Source organism: Capra hircus, chromosome 4 (genome assembly GCF_001704415.2).
Source record: "Capra hircus breed San Clemente chromosome 4, ASM170441v1, whole genome shotgun sequence".
Classification (NCBI taxonomy): domain Eukaryota; kingdom Metazoa; phylum Chordata; class Mammalia; order Artiodactyla; family Bovidae; genus Capra; species Capra hircus.
In genome coordinates, this window is record NC_030811.1 from 27,047,783 (window position 1) to 27,069,286 (window position 21,504).

Here is a 21,504-nt window from a genome sequence, read left to right on the forward strand (position 1 = left end):
GCCCTCCCAGGAGCAGAAGGCTGGCTTAGGGGAAACTGGGGGCGGGGAGACAGCTCGTGACGCTGCCCAGCGCGGGACGGCTTCTCCCATCTTTCCCAGCCAGGCCAAGGCCCTAGCATGAGACCCTCGACCGCAGAGCGTGGCGAGGAGACTTGGGGGACACTCACCGGGTAGTGGGGTCACGCAGCCCCACCCCTCAACCCTCCCGCGCAGCCCTACACTCTCCTAGAGGCCGGGGGGCGGGAGCGCCAGCCTAGCCGCCGCGGGGGCGGGGACCACCCACGGCGCCGCGCGGCCCCGCCCCGGCCCCGCCCCCCGACGCTCCAGCACGGCCTCCCTGCCGGCCTGGCTCGCAAGCTCCTCTCCGCACGAGGAATCCCCACGCCCAGATGGAAGATTTTTTTTTTCCTGAGTTTTCCCTAAAGCCGGATGGGCCCAGTACCCAGCTCCTTCAGATAAAGATGGAAGAGAGGGCTAGAGGGTCTAGACTGGTAGTGAAGAGATGGCCTTCTTGCTCCTCATTCCCTCGCCCCTCCCTTCCCAGGGAGAGGGCTGGACTGGGATTTATCGACTTAACCCATCTGTAAAGTTTTGGGTAGCAAATTAATATATTTTCGTTCGGAAAAAAATTTAACGTCGCGTTTGGGGATAAAATTACGCTGTTCCCATATCCGAATTGGGGATCTCTCCATCTAATTTAAACCGGAGAGGACGAAGTTGTGGGAGGGGTAACGTATCTGCTGGAGGGAGGCGGGGTGGGTGATGGGACGGGCGAAGTACAGTAGCGTTTAGGAGACTGTCGCGTCCTCTCCTGGAGGGAGGCCTCCCTCTTCTACCCCCGCACCCCACCCCCTCTACGGCTGGGCCCTTCTACCGCGCCCCCGCAACTTCTAGTTGCCAGAATGGAAAATTCACAGAGTCCAGCCTAGTCCAGGTCAACAAACTTTTATTGCCATTTCTGGCTCCCCCAGCCCCAGCAAGATCCCTGCTTACACTGAGCTGGGCTGCAGAGGAATGGCGGTGGTGGGCGGGTGTCAACTTCTCTTTCTCTGCACACTGCCAATGTTTAGAAAGAAAATCCACTTACTGGGCAGGGCGGGCCATACAGGGTGGGATTCAAGGGCGCCTATGGCTCAGTCCCACCTCTGCTGGCTGCAGAATATAGACTATGGTTCCAAACATTTTTTAAGGGAAAGGAGAAGAGATGAATTTGGTTGCTGTTGTACCCCTTGCCCTTGCTGCCACGTTTCCATGGAAATGAGGGAGGGGCAGGATGTAGCTCACTCTGACTACCTGGGAGGGTGGCAGGACAGGCAGTTAGTAAACACATCGCCTTCCACTCCTACCCAATACAGACTGCTGTCCCCAGTCGACCCTCAGGCTCATTGCCTGCTCTGCCCCAGTCCCTTCTGGAGCTGGTATCATGCCAACTGGACTCCAGGCAGGGCTCGCTGGCAACAGTAAGAATCTGAGTATGTTGGTCAAGCTCAGTAGCAGGCCTAGTAGGGCCGTCAGTTGTCATGGCTTGGTGAAAAGCCCAGTGCCCCCACAACTCTGTGCAACTGCTGTTGCTCAAGCATCTGTCTCAGACAAAACAAAAACATAAACCCAAATGATTGAGGTTAGAATACAAAATAACTGCTGAGAGCTGGGAAGAGGAGAGGAGGCACATCCTTCTCAGACTAGAGCCACCTGTGCACCCTGCCTTCTGCTGCCTGGAGTTTGCTTCCTCCCACTGGGCTGTGGCTTGCAGGGCTGGAATCCAATCTCCACTGGGTGCCGGCAGCTGTAACCACTGCTGTCGGTTGCTGAAGCTCGCCTGCTGCCCTACAGAGGAGGTGCAGGATGGATCTTCAGTACCACGGGTCAGCCCGGTGCTGCTGATTGTAGAGCTGTAGTTTGATCTGATCTTTGATCTGACTCACAAGGATCATGGACAGCAGGATTCCCACCAGCTGGAAAAGGTAAGAAGGAATTGAGGCCTCAGCCATGAGTGATGGCCTTGTTTTCTCTGACTCAATCTTCCCAGTGCAGTCAGCACCTGCCCTTCAACAGTGTTAGTGCCTGAGTCCCAGGTGCCCTCCCCCAAACTAAAGGAGTCTTTACAGAATTGTGGAACCACAGTTTTACAGGGTAAGTTACCTGGGGGATGGCCAGGCCCAGTGCCACACCACCAAGTACGAAGAGGTTGCTATGTATCCAATTGACCAATCTGTCAATACAGCCGTTGGTGTAGATGACTTTACTAGCTTCCAGGTAGTCAAGGGCCTGCATACCTTGGCCACACATGGTGTTGATCACTGCCTGGGGAGAGAGTTCAAAAGCCAAGTGGGACTCCCATTCCTAAAACTTTTTCTTTGGGGTCCTAGCTGATGGGCCTCCCACCCTTCCTTAACTCCTAAATTGTTAGAGAATACATGTGGAGGATGCTAGGCTGGAAACTGCTAAATGCAGACTTCCCTTCCTCTGGTGGTCTGAGTTCAGTTCTCCTTGCTTTAGAGACCCGGGCCTTCTGGGCTGCCAAGTGGGCTACAGAAGTGAAAGATTGACAAAGCCATCAGACTGCAGTGAAGAAAAACATCTGACGGCTGTTCTGCAGAACTGACTGGCTGAGCTAAGGGATGGAGATTCCCGATGGCAACTGCTCTAATCAGAAAGTAACTCAGATCACTGTGGGAAGAAATGAGGCGGGAGGTGTGCTCACCTGGTTGGGGGTAGGCAAGCAACAGGAGTAAGGCACAGAACAGCGCTCACGGCTGGGGTTGTCTTCTGAACAGTTGAAATACATGTTCAGGGACCAGTCCTTGTAGGAAATCCCTCCACAGCAGCTGAACTGCAACAGAGCCCATCACAGGGGTTAAAAATCCCCCACCCCTTACACTGAGGTGACACAGGGAACTCTCAAAGCAACCAAAAATCTATGGCAAGCTTCTACTTGTAAGTTCAAGGTGTGTTTAAACACAGCCTTGAAACTTTGAACTCAAGCTTTTCAGTGACCTTCACCTGAAGAAGTTTTCTCTTCTTAATTTCTATTACTTTATAGGTTTTGTTATAACTTCTTGTGTATATATTTTGTTTTACACACTCAACTATAAGCTCCTTGAGGGCAGTTTCTGGTTTTGCACTCTTGCATAGCATTTGTCGTTTAGTTGCTAAGTTGTGTCTGACTCTTTGTGACCCCATGGACTGTAGCTCGCCAGGGTCCTCCATCCATGGGATTTTCCAGGCAAGAATACTAGAGTGGGTTGCCATTTCCTTGTTCAGGGGATCTTCCCGACCAGTGATCGAACCCATGTCTCCTGCATTGGCAGGCAGATTCTTTACTACTGAGTCACCAGGGAAGCATAGAGACTGGCAAAAGGGTATGTTCCCCAAATACTGGCTGAAATAATTAAAGGATCAGTGCTACAAACATTTGTCTTAATGTAGAGAAAGCATAGGAGGGGACTCTTCAATGCTGTGGGCCCATAATTACACCATGAAAGCAAATAGGATCCAAGTTAAGGGTGTTACACCAAGTGAAGGGGAACTCAGCACTGGTCTCAAAAGCACTTTTGTTTCAAAATATAACTTCTGACTCATAGCAGCATTATTCACAAGAGTCAAAATACAGAAGTGACCCAAAGTGTGCACCAAAAGACAAATGGATTAACAAAATGTGATATATATGTATGATGGAATATTATTCAGCCTTATAAAGGAAGGAAATTTTGGCACAACCCACAACATAGATGAATGCTGAAGACATGCTAAGTGAAACAAGCCAGTCACAAAAGGACAAACAGTATATTCATTGAGACAGAATTTCATAGAGACAGAAAATAGAACGGCGGTTTTTAGGAGGAGTGGGGAAATGTAGAGTTAGTGTTTAATGGGTATGGAGTTTCAGTTTGGGAAGAAAGTTTTGGAGATGGATAGTGATGATGGCTATACAACAGTGTAAATGTACTTAGTGCTATAGATCTGTACACTTAAAATGGTAAATTTGATATTATGTATATTTTGCCACAGTTTAAAAAATGTAACTTTCTAATTGGTAATATAAAAAAAATCTCCCAGTTTCCCCCAGGAGTAACCACTTATAATGGTTTCTTTTATATCCTTCCATATTCCTTTTGTAAATATGAATACATATTCTTTCCTCTTTTACACAATTGGTAGATTACTATATATACTGTTCTGTGCCAGTAAAAGTACTTTTAAAGCTATGTGTAACCCTTTCCCAGAATCCATTACCTATGAGGTAATGAAAAAGCCCACAGACCTTGAGGGTGAGTTGTCTTTTGGGATAGCATTAACGTTTACCCATAGCTTCCCAGACCACTAGATGACCACCCCTCTCTCAACCCGTACCTCTTTCTGGCCAAAATCTATGAGGTTCTGAAGGTCCAAGTCATCTCGGTAGTGCACGATTGCATTATTGATAATCTCACTCACTTTGCCCCGCACCTGCCAGAAACATGAGGAGGGAATCAGAACACAGAACTAGCCCCTAACCTGCTCCCCTGCAGAAACAGCAATAGACGGTGCTCATCTTTCTTTATTTAAGTCAACCTTGAAGTCAGAATCAAGTCCTAGCAGGGAAAAGGGCCAGTTCCGAAGCCCATGCATCCCTGGGCTCCCTGCTGTTGCCATGTCTCAGAGCCGCATTTCAAGATAAGCCAATATTTGTCCATTTCTGAGTACTATTACACAAAATACTTGACTGATGTAAAGCAGTGAAACTCGTTTGTGTGTGTGTTGAGGGGGTGGATTGTTTTTTAGTAGAAAAGGACTTACTGAGCTAAGACACTGACCTCTAGTGGACATAAGAGAATTGCATCTCTTTCAGTTCAGTTCAGTCGCTCAGTCGTGTCCAACTCTTTGCCATCTCATGGACCACAGCACGCCACCCAACTCCCAGAGTTTACCCAAACTCATGTCCATTAAGTCAGTGATGCCATCCAACCATCTTATCCTTTGTCGTCCCCTTCTCCTCCTGCCCTCAATCTTTCCCAGCATCAGGATCGTTTCAAGTGAGTCAGATCTTTGCATCAGGTGGCCAAAGTATTGGAGTTTTAGCTTCAACATCAGTCCTTCCAATGAACACCCAGGACTGATCTCCTTTAGGATGGACTGGTTGGATCTCCTTGCAGTCCAAGGGACCCTCAAAAGTCTTCTCCAACGTTTTTGAGTACAGATCTTTTCTTTGTATCATTTTTAGGATTTTACTAAGTCAGAAGGACTAGGACACTCTGAATTGACTCAGTGGCTCTCAATTTCATAGTTTTTAAGCATGCTCTCTTCCTTCCTGCTTCATTACTTTTCTCAAAATTTCTTATCCATAGTCCTATACTCTGCCCCTGGCAATCATCTGCCCTTTTGGAAAGAAATTCTGGTTTTTAATTAAAAGGGCTGCCACTGAATGGCAGACCATTTCCAGATATGGTGAGAACTGTTCAAAGTCTTGTTTACTTCCCCCTTTTCTTACTTTTGTTTTTCCCAATAAATAATTTTATTTTTATTTTTTTTTCTTATAAAAAGTTTTTTATTGAAGTACATTGATTTATAACATTGTGTTAATTTCTGCTGTACAGGAGGGGACTAAATTATGCACAAATATATTAATACATTCTTTTTTATATTCTTTTTCATTATGGTTTATCCCAGGATATTGAATATAGTTCCCTGTACTGCACAGTAGGACCTTGGTTTTTTTTTTTTTTTAGTTCCAATAAATAATTTTAAAAATAAAAGGCTCTTCATGTTGTCTGTGACCCACTTGATAACTGAATTTTACTCAATCGTTTGCATTAAAGTTTGCAGACTATTTTAACTTTGGGTTCATAGAATTTATTTCCCTTTTGGCCTCTCAGACTGTCAGAGGAAAACACCTTACAATCTTGAAGTCCTCATTAAATATGGTGACTTTAAAGTGCATTCATTTATCCCTAAGGACAATCTTTCAAAGGCTAATGCTCCTCAGGGGAAGGACCACTGTGGTTAATTAGTCAGGCTGAGCACAGGCAGGAACCTTCCCTTCCTCCCTCTGGTTCACATCTGAGTAGGCCTGTGACTCCCAGAGTTACCTTGTCTGAGAAGACGAAGCCCAGGACCCCAGCTGCCAGTTGTAGCAGGAACACGACGGTGAGACAGAGAGAGAACTGTGGGGGAACAGGTGGCAAAAGGAGACAGTCTGTTACCGCGCTGGGCAGGGGTTTCCCAGGGCTACAGGGACACCTGGGGGCCACAGGCCACTTCTCCCAGACACCCCCCACCCCACAGTGTGGGGCAGCTGCCTTTGGGATGCTGTCCTGGGGGTGCTTGCCCTTGCTGGGTTACCTGGGCTGAGCTCTACAGGGAGGAGTGGCCAGCACAGACCAGGGGGCAGCAAGGGACAAAAGAGACTGAAAGGTTTCATGAAGGAGAAGCACAGGGAGTGGCCCGGGCCTTCCCAGGGGGGCGTCCCTGACCACTCACCGTCTGTAGGAGGCAGATGTTCTCGCGGAGAGATCCGATGCAGCCACAGAAGGTGAGCAGGAACATGAGGATGCCCACCACGATCAGCAGGATGGCCGGGTCCACAGCCAGGCAGGCCAGCGCCGCCTCTGGGGGAGGGGCTCTCAGTCTGAGCTGGTGCCCACTGAGCAGGGTGCCAGGGGTGGGGTGGGGTGCCCCCAGAACTGTCCTCCTCCCCTGGTGGGGGACTCTCCAATGTGGCTAGGAAAAGGTTACAGGGAGCAGTACTGCCCTCCCACGGGGAGAACACCAAGGGCCCAGAACAGTCTGTGGCCTTTAATTTGAGGAACTAACAAAGTAAGAGCCTTTATTCCCAGGCTTGAGAGAGGAGGAACCATTTTCGCTCCAGAAAAGAACTAGAATGGCATTAGGCTTGCTGGCTTTTGCATATTCTGTTTCCTGGAGACTTCGTGTAGAGGAATAGGAATGGAGGTTGAGTTTCTCCTGAACAGAGTGAAGGGAGGGCTGAAGCCTCTGGGTAGTCTTTGCACCCAGAAGCCTACCTTCTTCCCTAGATACGCCCTAAGCCTAAAATGCAGGCAGATCTCAGAAGATTCGCAGGAGCTCGGGGAAATCCAGAACTGGCTTGGGTGGCCAGGTGAAGTAAGCCGCCAGGATTTGGCTAGAGGGTGGCGGCCTCCTATAGCTCCATAGCTTCTGTGAGGAGGAGGGGTGAAGGGCCAGGGCTGAAAGAGGCAGAGGAGAAAGGGGCAGGCAAGAGTCAGGGGGAGATGGACAGGAACTGTAGCTCACCTGCGTGCTTCATCAGCCGAGCGTAGACGCCCACAGCCACCATCACCATGGAAATCACCTGTGGAGACAGGGAAGGAGCCACACACTGAGGTTTTGGAAACCGGGGAGCCCTGAGAGCTGTGAGTAACCTTGGAGGAGAGGAGGAGGATGACGACTCTTCCTGGACCAGAAATGAGCATCTTCCCCACCCCCTCTCCCCCTAGTGATACTGTTGATAGAATCCAGCAGGGCATTACCTCCATGAAAAGCCTGTATCAGGATGATCACATTTAATTCTCACAACACAGTTATCTGGTGAGGCAGCTATTCTCCCCATCTTACAGATGAGGAAGTTAAGGCAATGCAAGGTTAATACAGAAGAGCAGTTAGGATTATGGGCTTCAGAGTGAGGAGGATCTGAGCCCATGCTGGACAACCCTCTGAACTTCAGTCTCCGCATCTGGGAGTCTATTTGTTTTCGTGGTCGTCGCTTTTTCGGCTGTGTCGGTCTTCGTTGCCGTGTAGCTGCAGTGAGCGGAGGCTGCTCTTTGTCGCGGTGCGTGGGCTCCTCACTGCAGTGGCTGCTCTGCTGCACAGCACAGGCTCTAGGCGCACAGGCTCAGTAGTTGTGGCTCTCAGACTCTAGAGCGAGGGCTAAGTAGCTGTGGCACATAGGCTTAGCTGCCCTGAAGCATGTGGAATCTTCCTGGACCAGGGATCAAACCCATCTCTGCATTGGCAGGTGGATTCTTAACCACTGGACCAGCAGGGAAGTCCCTGAGGACGCGCATTTAAAACAACTATATCTAATAAGATTACTGTGAAGATGAAATAAAAGAATGCATGAAAAGCATTTAACAAGATGCCTAGTAATAAATATTATCTATCATTACTAACTGGGGCTTCTCAGGTGGCTCAGTGGTAAAGAATCTGCCTGCCAAGCAGGAGATGTGAGGGTTTGATCCTTGTGCTGGGAAGATCCCTTGGAGAAGGAAATGGCAACCCACTCCAGTATTCTTGCCTAGGAAATTCCATGGACAGAGGAGCCTCATGGGCTGCAGTCCATGGGGTCACAAAAGAGTCAGACACGACTTAGCGACTAACAACAAATCACTACTAATGATTAACTTGCCCGGGGTCACATAGAAACTGTGAAGTTCTGAATTTGAATCCAACTACTTCAAAGAGAAGGTCTTCAAGCTGAAGCAGGCCTGAATAGATGCTCCCAGGTCTCTAACCCTCTTGGAGGTCAACGTGGTGTCAAATGTAAAAATGAAAGTGCAAACCAGAGTGGAAGAAAGCTTGCACATGAATGCCTTGGTGTAAAATAGCAGAACTACCTTACAAAGGAAACTTTATAAAGTCTGATTCCAGGGTGTGGAAACAGAGAAGTTTAGACCTTTCAAACTTCCTGGCTTCTCTCTGAGAAAACAAACCCATCAAAGACCACCAGGGCTCCCTAAAGGGGCTTTCCCTGTGCCCTTGCCGCAGGCCTCCAGGAGTGCAGGGTGACCCCGTGTGCGCACCCTTCCTTTATGCCCAGTTCCCAGGCTGGAGCTAAGCAGCAGCTGGCTGTCACCATGGCAATAGCTGGGGCCACACTCTGGCTGGAGGGAGTTCTCAGCAGGAACTTGACCAGTTCAGTGGGGAAGGACAGGGCTGGCTGGACTCCACTGTCCTGCAAGACAGAGACCAGCTGGGAAGAAACATCTTGGGGCTTTGGTGGGAGAAGGGAATTGAGCCCCTGTAGCAGGACAACAGGTCAGACTAGTCCCTCAGTAGAGAGAGATTTTCTTTAGCGAACTCTACCAGCTGGCGCATTCAGCAGGAAATGGGAAAACCTTGTCTAAAACCATGTCTTTTAAGACCCTTCTCCTTGGTCCCCAATCGTTTGACATCACCTCTGCCTCGGGGCCCCATGTGTTATGTGCTGGCCCTCACACTCTGTGTCCAGGAGCGAGGGAGCTGCTTGCAGAGAGCTGTGGGAGGGTCTGGAGGTGCCAGCTGGCTTCTTATCCCACAGCACAGCCAGGCTCAGGGAGCACGGGGCAGTGTGTGGGAGGTGAGGAAAACCCACAACAGAGATCCCGGTCATCCCGCAGACCCAGAGACACAAGCCCTTTGCCAGAGCAATCAGGCATCTCTGTCTGCCCTTTAAAACTCACCACAGCCAATTCTGGTTCTGAACATCACTTTACTGAGTCATTTAAAAATATGTATCTGCTCTTTATTTAAACAGGCTCCTTACTGTTTTTTCACGTTAGATTTTCACTGGGGTGTATAACTTTTCACAGAGACAGTCTCTGATTAAATCCCCGCATAGCTAAAACAAGAAAGGCAAAGTAAAGAGATGCCATGTGTCCCAGGGTAAGTAATTCCATGGGTGGGCTTTTAATTATAGCAGCTATTCTGTCTCTATCTGCGGTAGGTAGAACAGTGTCCCTCCCAAGAGATGTCCTGTCGTAATTCCCAGAACCCGTGAAAATGTTACCTTACATGGCTGTGCAAATGTGATTCACTTAAGGACCTTACGATGGGGGGATTATCCCAGTTGGCCCAATATAATCACAAGGAACCTTATAAAAAGGAGGCAAGAGGGTCAGAGTAGAGGAGGAGATGTGTATGAGAACAGAAGCAGGGGCTGAAGTGTGTGCCATAAGCCAAGGACCATGAACAGCCTCTAAAAGCTGGAGAAGGCAAGGAAATAGATTCTTCCTTAAAGCCTCCAGAGGGAATCATGCTTCTCTGACGTCTTGATTTCAGCTCAATGAGATCTGTTTTGGACTTCTGACCTCCAGAACTATGAGAAAACTAATTTGTGTTATATTAAACCATTCAGTTTGTGGCAATTTGTTAACAACAGTAATAGGAAACAAATACACTCTCCAAATCCAATTCATCAGCTGTTATGTAGGAGACACTCAGGACTGCAAAGATGAGCAAGATGTGGTCCTTGCCCTTAAGGAGACGTATCTGTTACGTGGGAGGGGGCAAGAGCATCTATAGCCTGCTGTTGCTGCTAAGTTGCTTCAGTTGTGTCTGACTCTGTGCAACACCATAGACGGCAGCCCACCAGGCTCCCCCGTCCCTGGGATTCTCCAGGCAAGAACACTGGAGTGGGTTGCTATTTCCTTCTCCAATGCATGAAAGTGAAAAGTGAAAGTGAAGTCGCTCAGTCGTGTCCAACTCTTAGCAACCCCATGGACTGCAGCCTTCCAGGCTCCTCCGTCCATGGATTTTCCAGGCAAGAGTACTGGAGTGGGGTGCCATTGCCTTCTCCATCTATAGCCTAAGGCAGTGCTTTTTGATGTTGGCTGCCATTAGAATGGGGGGGGGCGTGGAGGAGAACTTCAAAATTCCTGATGCCTAGGCTACACCCCAAACCAAGTATGTCAGAATCTCTGGCATTGGAACCCAGGTCACAGTGTTCCTGAATGCATTCCATGTAATTCCAACACGCAGCCAAGTTCGAGAACCACCAGCCTCAAGCACACTCAGCCAGGGATCTAGGGCAGCAGATGCTGGTTATGTGAAAAAGAAAGTTAAGACATTAATATGAGCATGAATATTTAATGTCATTAATGATCCTGCTTGCTTGGAAGCTCACTAGCTACCTCTGAAATTCTGCATTTCTGTCATTGATCTGCCCCTTTATCCTGGAGTCACAGCTTGCTCTTTCACACTTCTATTCCTGACCACATCTCCCACCTTGAATTCCTCAGAGCTGCTGCCATTCCAAAGTGAGTACTGCTGTTATTAGCTTAGCATTTGAGAGCTGAATAGAAACTTAGGAATGAGCCCGGCCACTCCCTTTTTTATGTTTGTTTTAGTAGATGAGGCCAAAAGAGCAAAGTGATATTTGACCAAGTGCACGTGGGTGCAGTGGCAACATCTGGACTAAACCTCATTTCCAGTCTCAGTTGGGTACCGTCTACACCGTATCAGTCTTTGCTGCAGAATCCTTGTGACATCCCACAATATCACCAGTGACCTCCTTTCATGATGAGAATGGAGATAAAGACACTTCTCTTCCTAGAATAGCTTTTCATATTCTGGCTAGAATGAAGCCTCACTGGAAACTTTCAAACGCTAGACACAGTTTTTAAAATAGCTGAGTCCAGCCAAGGGCATGTTCCTGAAGAGTTGTCCATCAAATTATATAAAATAATTTGCCCGCACCAGTACCTTTATCCTTATGTAAGGTGAGTAATCACCTTATAATGAAAATAGCCATCCGCTGGGCTCCTTGGAGAAATGGCTGATCCTAGGACTGGGGCAGGAAATAGGTAAGTCTGGAGCACCTTGTGGTGCCAGAAGGTAAGGAAACACTCAAAAATAAAAAACAAAACCCCACATTGGTGTGGCCGTGCCAAAGAGATATCAAAATAAAAGAGTATGGAATTGTTACCCCAAATATAAAGTAAATATCCGTGAGTCTATACTGATATAAATGACTTAATAAATGGGAGAGAAAAGACAAATCTCTCACACAGAATTCCAAATATTTTATGGAGGTACTGCAGCATCTGGAGAAGGTCATGGCAACCCACTCCAGTATCCTTGCCTGGGAAATCCCATGGACAGAGGAGCCTGGCGAGCTGCAGTCCATGGGGTCACACCGAGTCAGATATGACTGAGTGACTATCACTCATGCAGTGTCAGGGAGGTGGAACACCTTCCAAGTGTGGGCTGCACACAGTAACTTCTTTCCAAAGAGAACAGACTGCCAAAGGGTGGGGAAAAGACTAACTTTACAGAGGAGAAGCCTGGCTCCCTCAGCCGGGTGATTGAGGTCAACATCAGCACAGGTCAGTGATATATGAGATTATGTGAAATGGCACTTCCCTTCCATGGTCTTCCTTCCCCAAACCCATAACCCCAGTATAATTATAAGAAAACATCAGGCAAGTTCCAGTAGAGGGACAAGATGATCAGTACTCCTCCAAACTGTCAAAGGCTTCAAAAACAAGGAAATTCTGAGACACTGCCACAGCCAACAAAAACCTAAGGAGACATAACAGCTAAATGAAATTTGGTATCCTGGATGGGATCCTGGAACACAAAAGGGCATTAAGTAAAAACTAAGGGAAGCTGAATAAAGCAGGGAACTTAATGGAATGAATGTTTCGGGTTGGCTGGAAAGTTCATTCCAGATTTTTCCTGTGCCTGCTCAGCTGTGTCTGACTCTTTGAGACCAACCCCATGGACTGTAGCTGACCAGGTTCCTCTGTCCATGGAATTTTCTAGGCAAGAACACTGGAATGGGTTGTCATTTCCTGCTCCGGGAGATCTTCCTGACCCAGGGATCGAACCTGTGTCTCTTGAGTCTCCTGTGTTGGCAGGCAGATTCTTTACCACTGGGCCCCCTGGGAAGCAGCATCATACTCACGTAAGATGTTAATAAACAAGAGACACTGGATGTGGGGTACATGGGAATTCTCTGTACCATCTTCTCAAAGTTCCTGTAAAACTAACAGCTCTAAAAAATGAAATCCATTAAAAAAAAAAGTCACCCTCAATTTGTTATTCGTGTAAATCCACACTTTGTAATATCATATTTTCTTAAACTGGGATTCACTTGCCTACAGTTTTACCTTTAACCAGGGTGTTTTCTCCTTACACCAAAAAAATGGCAGAACTTAAAAATGTCCAGGTGACAGGACACTGAGAAGCTACAGTGCTCTCTTGGTATACCGTATGCAATCTTGACGTAGTAGATTCTTTTTCAAGCTTTAATATGGTACTACTGCTATCTAATTTATATTCATATTTAACTTTGCTCAATTATCCCAATAATGTCCTTTATAACTGCTTTCCCCCCCTTTTTTCCTGATTCAGCTTCCAGTCAACGACCATGTATTTAGTGATCCATGCATCAAGTCTCCTTTAGCTTGGAACAGTTTCATAGCTTTTTTTTCTTTTCTTTGTATTTGGTTTCTCAAAACACTGACTTTTAAAAAATTGTGGTAAAGTACATACACCACAAAATTAACCATTTTAAAGAGTGCAGTTCATTGGCCATAAGTACATTCATATTGCTCGGCAACCATCACCATTATCAGGCTCCAGGACAGTTTCTTCACCCCAAATGCAACTCCTGTACCCATTAAATGGTCACTCCCCACTCCCTCCACTCCTCCAACCCTTGGCAACCACAGACCTGCTGTGTCTATGGTTTTGCCTGTTCTGCACATTTTCTATAAATGGAATCATATGATATGTGGCCCTTGGTGTCAGTCTTCTAATGTTTCCAAGGTTCGTCAGTGTTGTAGCATGTATCAGGACTTCATTACCTTTTAAGGCCGAGTAATGTCCCACTGTATGGATAGAACCCAGTTGGTTTTTCCATTCATCTGCTGATGGACATGTGGGTTATTTCCACCTTTTGGCTACTGTGAATAGTGTTGCCATGAATATCCATGTACAAGTTTTTGTTTGAGTACCTCCTGTCTGCTGTTCTCTTGGGTATAGACCCTGGAGTGGAATTGCCAGGTCGTAGGCTGCAGTCCATGGGGTCGCACAGAGTCAGACACGACTGAGTGACTTCACTTTCACTTTTCACTTTCATGCACTGGAGAAGGAAATGGCAGCTCACTCCAGTGTTCTTGCCTGGAGAATCCCAGGGATGGGTGAGCCTGGTGGGCTGCTGTCTATGGGGTCGCACAGAGTCGGACACGACTGAAGCGACTTAGCAGCAGCAGGGTAATTCTATGTTTAATTTTTTGAGGTGCTACCAAACTTTTTCCATAGTAGCTGCACCATTTCACATTCCCACCAGCAATGTACGGGATTCCAATTTCTCCACATCATTGCCAATACATGTTCTGATATTTTTCCTTATGATACTGACTTTTTTTTTTTTTTTGGTAAGTCCAGGCCAGTGGTTTGGCTTAACGTTTGGATGTTGGATTGTTTCTCCCCAGTCTGATCCAGATGATGTATTTTTGATAGGAGTATTAACATAGATAATGTGTCCTTCTCAGTATGTCACGACAGGAAATGACATACTAATTTCTATCCTAGAAATAAGGAGCAATTTTACTAACATGATTTGATTGTTAGCCACACGTCTCAGCATCTCATAAAATAGTATGGCAATACTCTAAATAGTTTCCTAGTTTTCCAGAAGGCTTGCTGCTAACGTGTCCTCTTCCCTGTGCCCTTGATGGCAGATAAGCAGCTGTGGTCTTGGAGAGAAGATGGGAGATAACAGAAAACAGAGAAAAGTCACTCCATTATTTGACCTTTTTTTCCCCCTGTAAGTCAGGAAAAGACAGTCATGAACTGATGTTCATGAGGAAAACCCTTATTCCAGCCCCGGCACACTAATTCACAGCCATCAGCACCAAGTGGGAAGGGCCCCCAGGTAAGGTCCTGGACAAGAGATCTACTGGCTCGAATGTCCCTAATTACAGGCAGATTAGCTCTTGAGTCTGTTTCCATTGGATTAAAACCAATGCAATGTGAAAAGCTCTGAGAAGTGGACCTGGGGAAGGTCCTCGGACAACAGTGGAATCTCTGTTCCTATGATATATAGGAAACATCTCTGTAAACTATAAAATATAACGACACCATTAATCATCATCACCTTCTGGCTAACAGCAGGAATGTGAGCAGGGGCATCTGAGGCTCAAGGAAGTCAGGTTCAAGGTTGGCCCTGGCCTAGACTGAGTCCCCACACACCTGTCAATTGTCAGGAAAAGCACTCATCCTAGCTCTCCAAGTCCTTCCCCAACAGGTGACCTTGACGAGCCAATTCTAACAACGATGGTAATAGCTACCTTTTTTCGAGGGCTAAAGGGCCAGGTACTGGACTAACCACTGTATACACACTATGACCACAAGACCAAGAGAGTGGTAGGATCTCCAGTTTATAGAACTGATGTTGGGAGAATTTACTCGGTTAGTGAGTGGCTAAAGTGGGACTGGAAGGTATGTCCATATGGCTCCAGAGCCTCATGACCTCGGTCACATAGCTGCCTCCTGTTCTGCCTCACAGCAGCTCCAGGGCGTGTGTGTTCACTTCAGGGCCTCGTGTGAGGTGGGAAGGAGCTGCCTGCCGTTGTCTTGGGTGAGCAGCTGGTAATCTCCAAACGGCGGGGCTCAGGCCGGGGAAGTAAAATAGCATCACGAGGGCCCTGCAGGACCCAGAGGGAAGTCCTGGAGCTGTGCCTGAAAGGGGCCAATGGGGCATCACCACTCGGGCCCACCAGCCCCCGAGAGGAAGCCTGGCCTGTCCACCTTCCACATTCTAAAGTCCAATCTAGGGGCTTCCCTGGTGGTCCAATGCTTAAGACTTTGCCTTCCAATGCAAGGGGCGTGGGTTCAATCCCTGGTCAGGGAGCTAAGATCCCACATGTCTCATGGCCAAAAAACCAAAACATAAAACAGAAATCAGAATGTAACAAATTCAGTAAAGACTTTTATTAGTAAAAAATGGTCCACATAAAATCTTGAAAAAAATTTTTCTAATTAAAATGAAAAGCCTAGTCTGCATGAACTGGGTGGATCTGTTTCACCTTTTCTTTGGAATGAATCTTTCCCTCTCTTTTCTTGATGGTGGCAGTGGGAGACAGCTGGGAGTAGAGTGATTCCCTGCATGGGGCTCAAACCACTGTCCCCTCTACCCCCTGCCAGAAGGATGTTGGGAGGGAGGGGTCTGCACCTCCCGCTTCTCAGTCCTTTCTGTCCTTATTTCTGGATAAAGTCAAAAAAATCATAGCCTGCGAGCCCTAAAGCAGGGCCCCCTCTCTCACTACCTGGGATCTGCACACACCAGTCCTTCAGCAGCCATCCTGGCACCACTGTTCTGGGATTTCTAAGGTGGCAACTCTCCATGTGGGACTGACTGTTGGCTCTCTCCCACTGGATAGGATGGAATTGTCCAGCTGGAGTGGAGTCCCTAGGGCTCTTCCCTCGGATGGAGTGCAGTCCACAGAGCTCTTTCCTCTCCAACGTCTGGGCCAACCTTTAGCTCCTTTTAGGCCATGGCTGGTTTTGGTTCTCCAAGGTTATAAATGAGAAAGGGAAGTTCACAAGGGCTCATAATGGTATAAACCCTCAGACTCACAGCCTGGAGTCGCCAGCCTGACATACAGCTTGCTATCGCAACTCTAAGAGATGCTTCTCTTTTATCCTTTTTAAAAGCTGCTTGAAGTCTATGATTGTCTACTTGGTACAAGGCAAACAGAGCTATTTAGGGAGTTAAGAAGGCATGTGTGTGACCTGACAACAAAGAGTGTGGTTCTGTCTTAATTCTTGGTGGTGGTGGTGTTGTTTTATAAAAAAATAATGTGATAATTCATTTATTGCAGCCTGCCTAGTCTATAGGGAAAGGAGGGGAAAAATCGGGGAGGAAATGGGCTCTATCTCCTAACATGTTTAGGTGGGGGGTGTGTGTGTGTGTGCGTGCACCGGGCACTCAGGAGGGGGTGGGGTGGGGGGTGTGTGTGTGTGTGTGCGTGCGTGCATGCGTGCCTGCACTTGCATGGTGGTAAAGGTGGGGGTGGCGTGAGCAGGAAGGGACCAGGGCACTCAGGAGGGGCTTTTGCCAGGCTCAACGCCCGATCATTTCCTCGTGGCTTCTGAGCCAGACTACAACAGATAGTGCTGAAGGTGGTTTGGTTGGGGTGGGGGGGGGTGTATTCTGAATCCCCTGGGGATTCCAATACAGTGGAAGTAGGCGGGAAAGTGAAATTCTTGAAGGAGATATCTCATCAGAACCCTGGATCAGCCCAGGGAAGACCTGGATGGGTCCATGTGTGCTGTGGGCAGTATCAGGCATGGCCCTGAGGGAGACGATGGAGGCCATGGCTGCCATTTTTTCTGACCTGGCTTGAGGGAAGGGTGCCAGGCCCACTGCAGAAGAGAACACAGGCTGCAACCCCAATTAAGAATTAAGGATGCTTGAGGACTTAAGGTTGTGTTTCATCCTGACAGACTAGTGTCCATAAGAAGGGAGGAAGGTCATCCTGATTCCACCCTGTAGGCTCTGACCCCTTGTTCACCAGTCAATAAATATTCAATAAGTACCCACTCTCTGCCAAACGCAGCTGGGTGCTGAGAATCCAGAAGTAAATAAGAGAGTCTCTAACCTCAGGAGCCTAGAGGGGGAGACATAAAGAAATGCATAATTGGGGCACAGGTGAAAAAAAAAAGATGTGACGATCAAAACATGCACAAGGTGAGTCCTGAGGCATCGCCTCTAAGGAAGGCTCCGCTGAGACACAGGGGCAGGAGAGCTGAGCTTCTAGGCTTTGCCTGACTCAAAAGTTACGCCAACTGCTGCCCTGGGTGGGAAAAGGATCAGCAAGGAGGGAGATGGTTGCTGTGGGCAGCACTGAAAATGCTCCTGCCGACATATGCCCAAGCTGACAAAGCGTGGTGTATCAGCCCACTGTCTTCCCTTTGCACAGACAGACAGAAGGTTGTATTCAGTCATGTCCAACTCTTTGTGACCCTATGGACTGTAGCCCACCAGGCTCCTCTGTCCATGGGATTCTCCAGGCAAGAATACTGGTGTGGATTGCCATTTCCTTCTCCAGGGGATCTTCCTGACCCAGGGATCAAACCCGGGTCTCCTATATTGCAAGAAGTCTCCTGCACCGCAGGCAGATTCTTTACCAACTGAGCCACTAAAAAGCCCTCATTCCCTCTGCACAGAGCTGTCTAATACAAGCAGGTAAGGAAAGTCAGCTACTTCTTTTTTTTAAGTCAGCTATTTCTTAACAGAAAGACTAAACTATAACTTCTGTGATCCTGGGGCAATTCTCCAAGCCACGGAATCCTAACAATCAGTAACCCAGCTGCACAATTCTAGGAAGAAAACCAGAACTCCTAGGCAAAAGAGGAATTGAGATTTGAAGCATGAACAGAAGGAACAGGTCCTGGTCCCATAGGAGCCAGGAGCTTTCTGATTCAGACTCCAAATGCCCCAAGGGTCAGGGCTCCTAGAGAAGTAGCACGGATAACCACGGCCACCACGGTCACCACTGCATGTGAGTCCAGATGATGCCTTCCCAGTGTGCCCCAGGCACAGATGCAAACACCATCCATCCACACCTCCCCAGTACCTGGCCAGAACATACGCTCTGCCTGGAATAGGAGTTGGCTGACAATCCCAACCATGAGTGCCTCCTGAGTAGGAAAGGGGAGCTTGATTGGGATAGTGGAGAAACCTAAAAAAAGAAATCACCATAATCAGTCCCTAAAGGGGGATGGGAAGAAAAATGACCCCTGATCTGGGGAAACAGCTCTTCATCTCCAGGTGACCATAAGTGGGATTAACTCTATGAGTCCAGACCTGGGGGAGAAGTGGCATTCAGTAACGCCAAAAAAATACTGTCCCCTGGGAAGGTCGATGTCCCAAGGGTCCCAGGACACAAGAAAGATGCATCCTTAGAGCTAGCCCCAGGTCTAGAAGAAAGAAAACAGTCCCCAGAGTGACACACTCCTCTTTAAATAGTTCACAGAGGCAAAAAAAAATTTCTCCTTTAGAGGAGAAAGCTTAAGGACAGAGACACACATATATTGGCTTGGGGTCACACAGTAAGCTGGTGCCAGAAAGAAATTGGGCCTCTTGTCGTTCAGTGTGCTATTTCTAGTGCCTCTGACTTTTTATGAGTCTCAAGTAGGGCCAAGAAGGGGTGCTTCTCTAATTTGGGATGGTGCCAGCTTTGTTAGCCAGGTCCTCTGACCTTGAATGAAGCATTGGAACCAAGAAAAACGGGTCTATGGAGCCAAACTCTCTCCCTTGCTGTGACCTCTCAAAGTCACTTATCTGGTAAAAGGGGTAGAGTGGGGGAAGTCCAGGAAAATGACCGTGAAGGCAAGTGTAACAGATGCACCCAGCTGTTGCCTCTAGGGTGCACAGATAAGGGTGAAGTGCCAAAGGCTTCAACGGAGTTGCACGCAAAGTCATGACTGACAGAGGAAGTTAGAACAAGGACCTGAGTTCCCTGGGATGCTAGTGCTGGTTCTAAAGATGGCATGTCATTGGCCTGGCACACTCAGTGGGCATGTAAGAGGGTTCTCTGGAATTTGCCTTTAGGTGTGGGGCTTCCCCTTAGGACATCCCCCAGCCTGACAGAGTGGTGGTGAGATTTTCTTCCCTGGCCACCAGCTGAAACTGGCATTGACTAGTTAACTACTAATACTGCTAACACCCCAGCGACAGCAGCAACCAAGGACTTCCCCTGTGATTCAGTAGAGAAATCACCAGGTCAAGCCCACTAACCCCCTTTTTGACATAGGATAAAAGAACATCGCTATGGTTTGGCTTTCTTATATATAAAATGCAGAGTTCTAGACAAGATGTCTTCTAGTTTTGTTTTTTTTTTCCAGTTGCCGTACTGAAAATTTGTTAGGAGTTCAAACTTCATTTTTCCTAGTACGATGGCTGAGAGTGAGCCGTCATCACCACCCTCTGGGATTTCTCTCATTTTTCCCAACAGGCTGGCACTATGTACTTTGTGTCTGTTCACACCAAGGCCCCCGAGAAACCTTTCCAGCAACTGGCTTAGCTGCCTAGTCTGCTCCTTCTCCTAGGAAACATAGACTCCTCCCTCCTGCAAGTCTGAACTTTAGGTCTCAAGCAGAGGTGGGCAAGTTTAATGGACTCCTAGAGCAGCAGCAGCTCTGGTGTTGGTGCTGGAAGAGAAACTGGGGAATGTGAGGGGGCTGGGGATGGATCTGCCCATGTTCTCAAACCCAGAGAGGCTCAGGGGCTCTCGAGACATGAAACAGGATTGAGCTAGCATTTCATGATCTGGCCCAGCCGCATTCTCAGCTCCAACAGAGAATTTCCAGCATCCTTGATCATGCTGGGTTTGATTTTTATGGAGGAGGAGACTGAGGCCCACAGAGGTGAACATATTGCCCAGGTTACTCAAGTCAACAGTTGAAGGCTCAGGGTAGGAATCGAGGCAGCCCCAGTCCGACATTTTCTACTTTTTCAGCTCCAATCAGAAGATTCTGAAAGGACCCCTGGACTTCTCCCCCCGTCCAACCTGGGGTCTATTTAAAGAAGCGAAATAATATCAAACTCCAGGGGATGGAGCCTGGTCCTGAGAAAGGTGGGCAAAGTTTGGGAGAGTTCTGGGAAAAACATCCACACCTGGAGGCCATTCCGGTCTTTTCTCAGCCTTTGGAGGGAGGGGAGGAGGGAGGGCGGCAGAGGCCTGCAAAAAAAGGAAGAGACGAAAGCCCCTGAACCCATTCTCTCTGAGGTAAGGGAGAGGAAAGGTCTAGGTTCCTCACTTCTTCTTTTTTTCTTTGCCAGCAGGGCCTCCCAGCCCCCAGGCCTGAAAAATCCCCCAATCGTGAATGTATAAGGGTCTGCTTGGGCCAACAGGAAAACCCGCTCCTCCCGCTCAAACCCACCTTTTTAGCCTGACACAGACCCTCATCCGAAGCCGAGAGAATACCCATAAAGCTTTACCGAATCCCTTGCATTCCCTCCACCCCAACATCCTCTGCAGTCAAGGAGCCACTGGGGTGTCCCTGCCTAGGATAAATTACCCCAAAGTGCGATTTTTCCAGAAAACTAGACAGTGCCGCTCACCATGTTCGCCTTGAACCGGGCATCCGGGAACGACCCCTCCTCAGCGCTGGCAGCCCACTCAACCCTCCAGGGAGTGCCCTGCAGCCCAGGTGCCCCTATAACCCCCAAGACTCACCCAGAAGAGCATGTTGAAGAAGAAGAGCAGGTATTTCACCAGCGGGCTGACGAAGGAGAAGTCCTCCCCATAGGCGGCCGGCGCCCCGGGTCTCCGGGCCATGGTCCAGCCGCCGCTGCCCCCGGGGGCCTATCTCCTCACGGCGGCCGGCCCACCTGCGCGCTCCGCGCCGGGAGGCATGAGCTGCACCACCGCCGGAGCCTAAGCGGCGGGGGAACTGCGCCGCGGCGGGAGGTGCCCGCGCCGTGCGTCCGGGAGAAGCGCGGGCAGGGGAACGGCGCCGCCACTGGAGCCGCCGGGAGTCGCCGGAGCTGCCGCTGGCAGCATGAGCGGCGGAGACTCCGCTGCGGCCGGAGGACCAGCCTGGCCCGCCGGGCTCCCAGGAAACCGGGCCCGCCCTCGACCGCCCATTGGCTCGTCTGCCCAAACCTGACTTCTCATTGGTCGATCTCTGATGTCACTAAGTATCCAACCATCCCTCTTTTCCGAGAGGCGGGGGAGACACCTGTTCAGTGAGGGACAACTTGTTAAAGGGTCAGCCGTTCCGCCTCCTCCCCGGTGAAGAAAAGCATCCAGGCTACAGCTACTCAAGGGAAAA

At 48.6% G+C, this 21,504-nt stretch overlaps 1 protein-coding gene across 1 annotated transcript; it reads right to left on the reverse strand.

The window, feature by feature from the left end:
• TSPAN33 (tetraspanin 33) lies at positions 930-21,263 on the reverse strand. The gene is made up of 8 exons (XM_005679460.3): positions 20,907-21,263; positions 7,252-7,309; positions 6,460-6,587; positions 6,069-6,143; positions 4,354-4,449; positions 2,705-2,833; positions 2,143-2,304; positions 930-1,955 (listed from the first exon to the last, which is right to left on the reverse strand). The coding sequence occupies exons 1-8, from the start codon at positions 21,006-21,008 to the stop codon at positions 1,854-1,856; spliced, it is 852 nt and encodes a 283-aa protein (XP_005679517.2). The 5' UTR covers positions 21,009-21,263; the 3' UTR covers positions 930-1,853.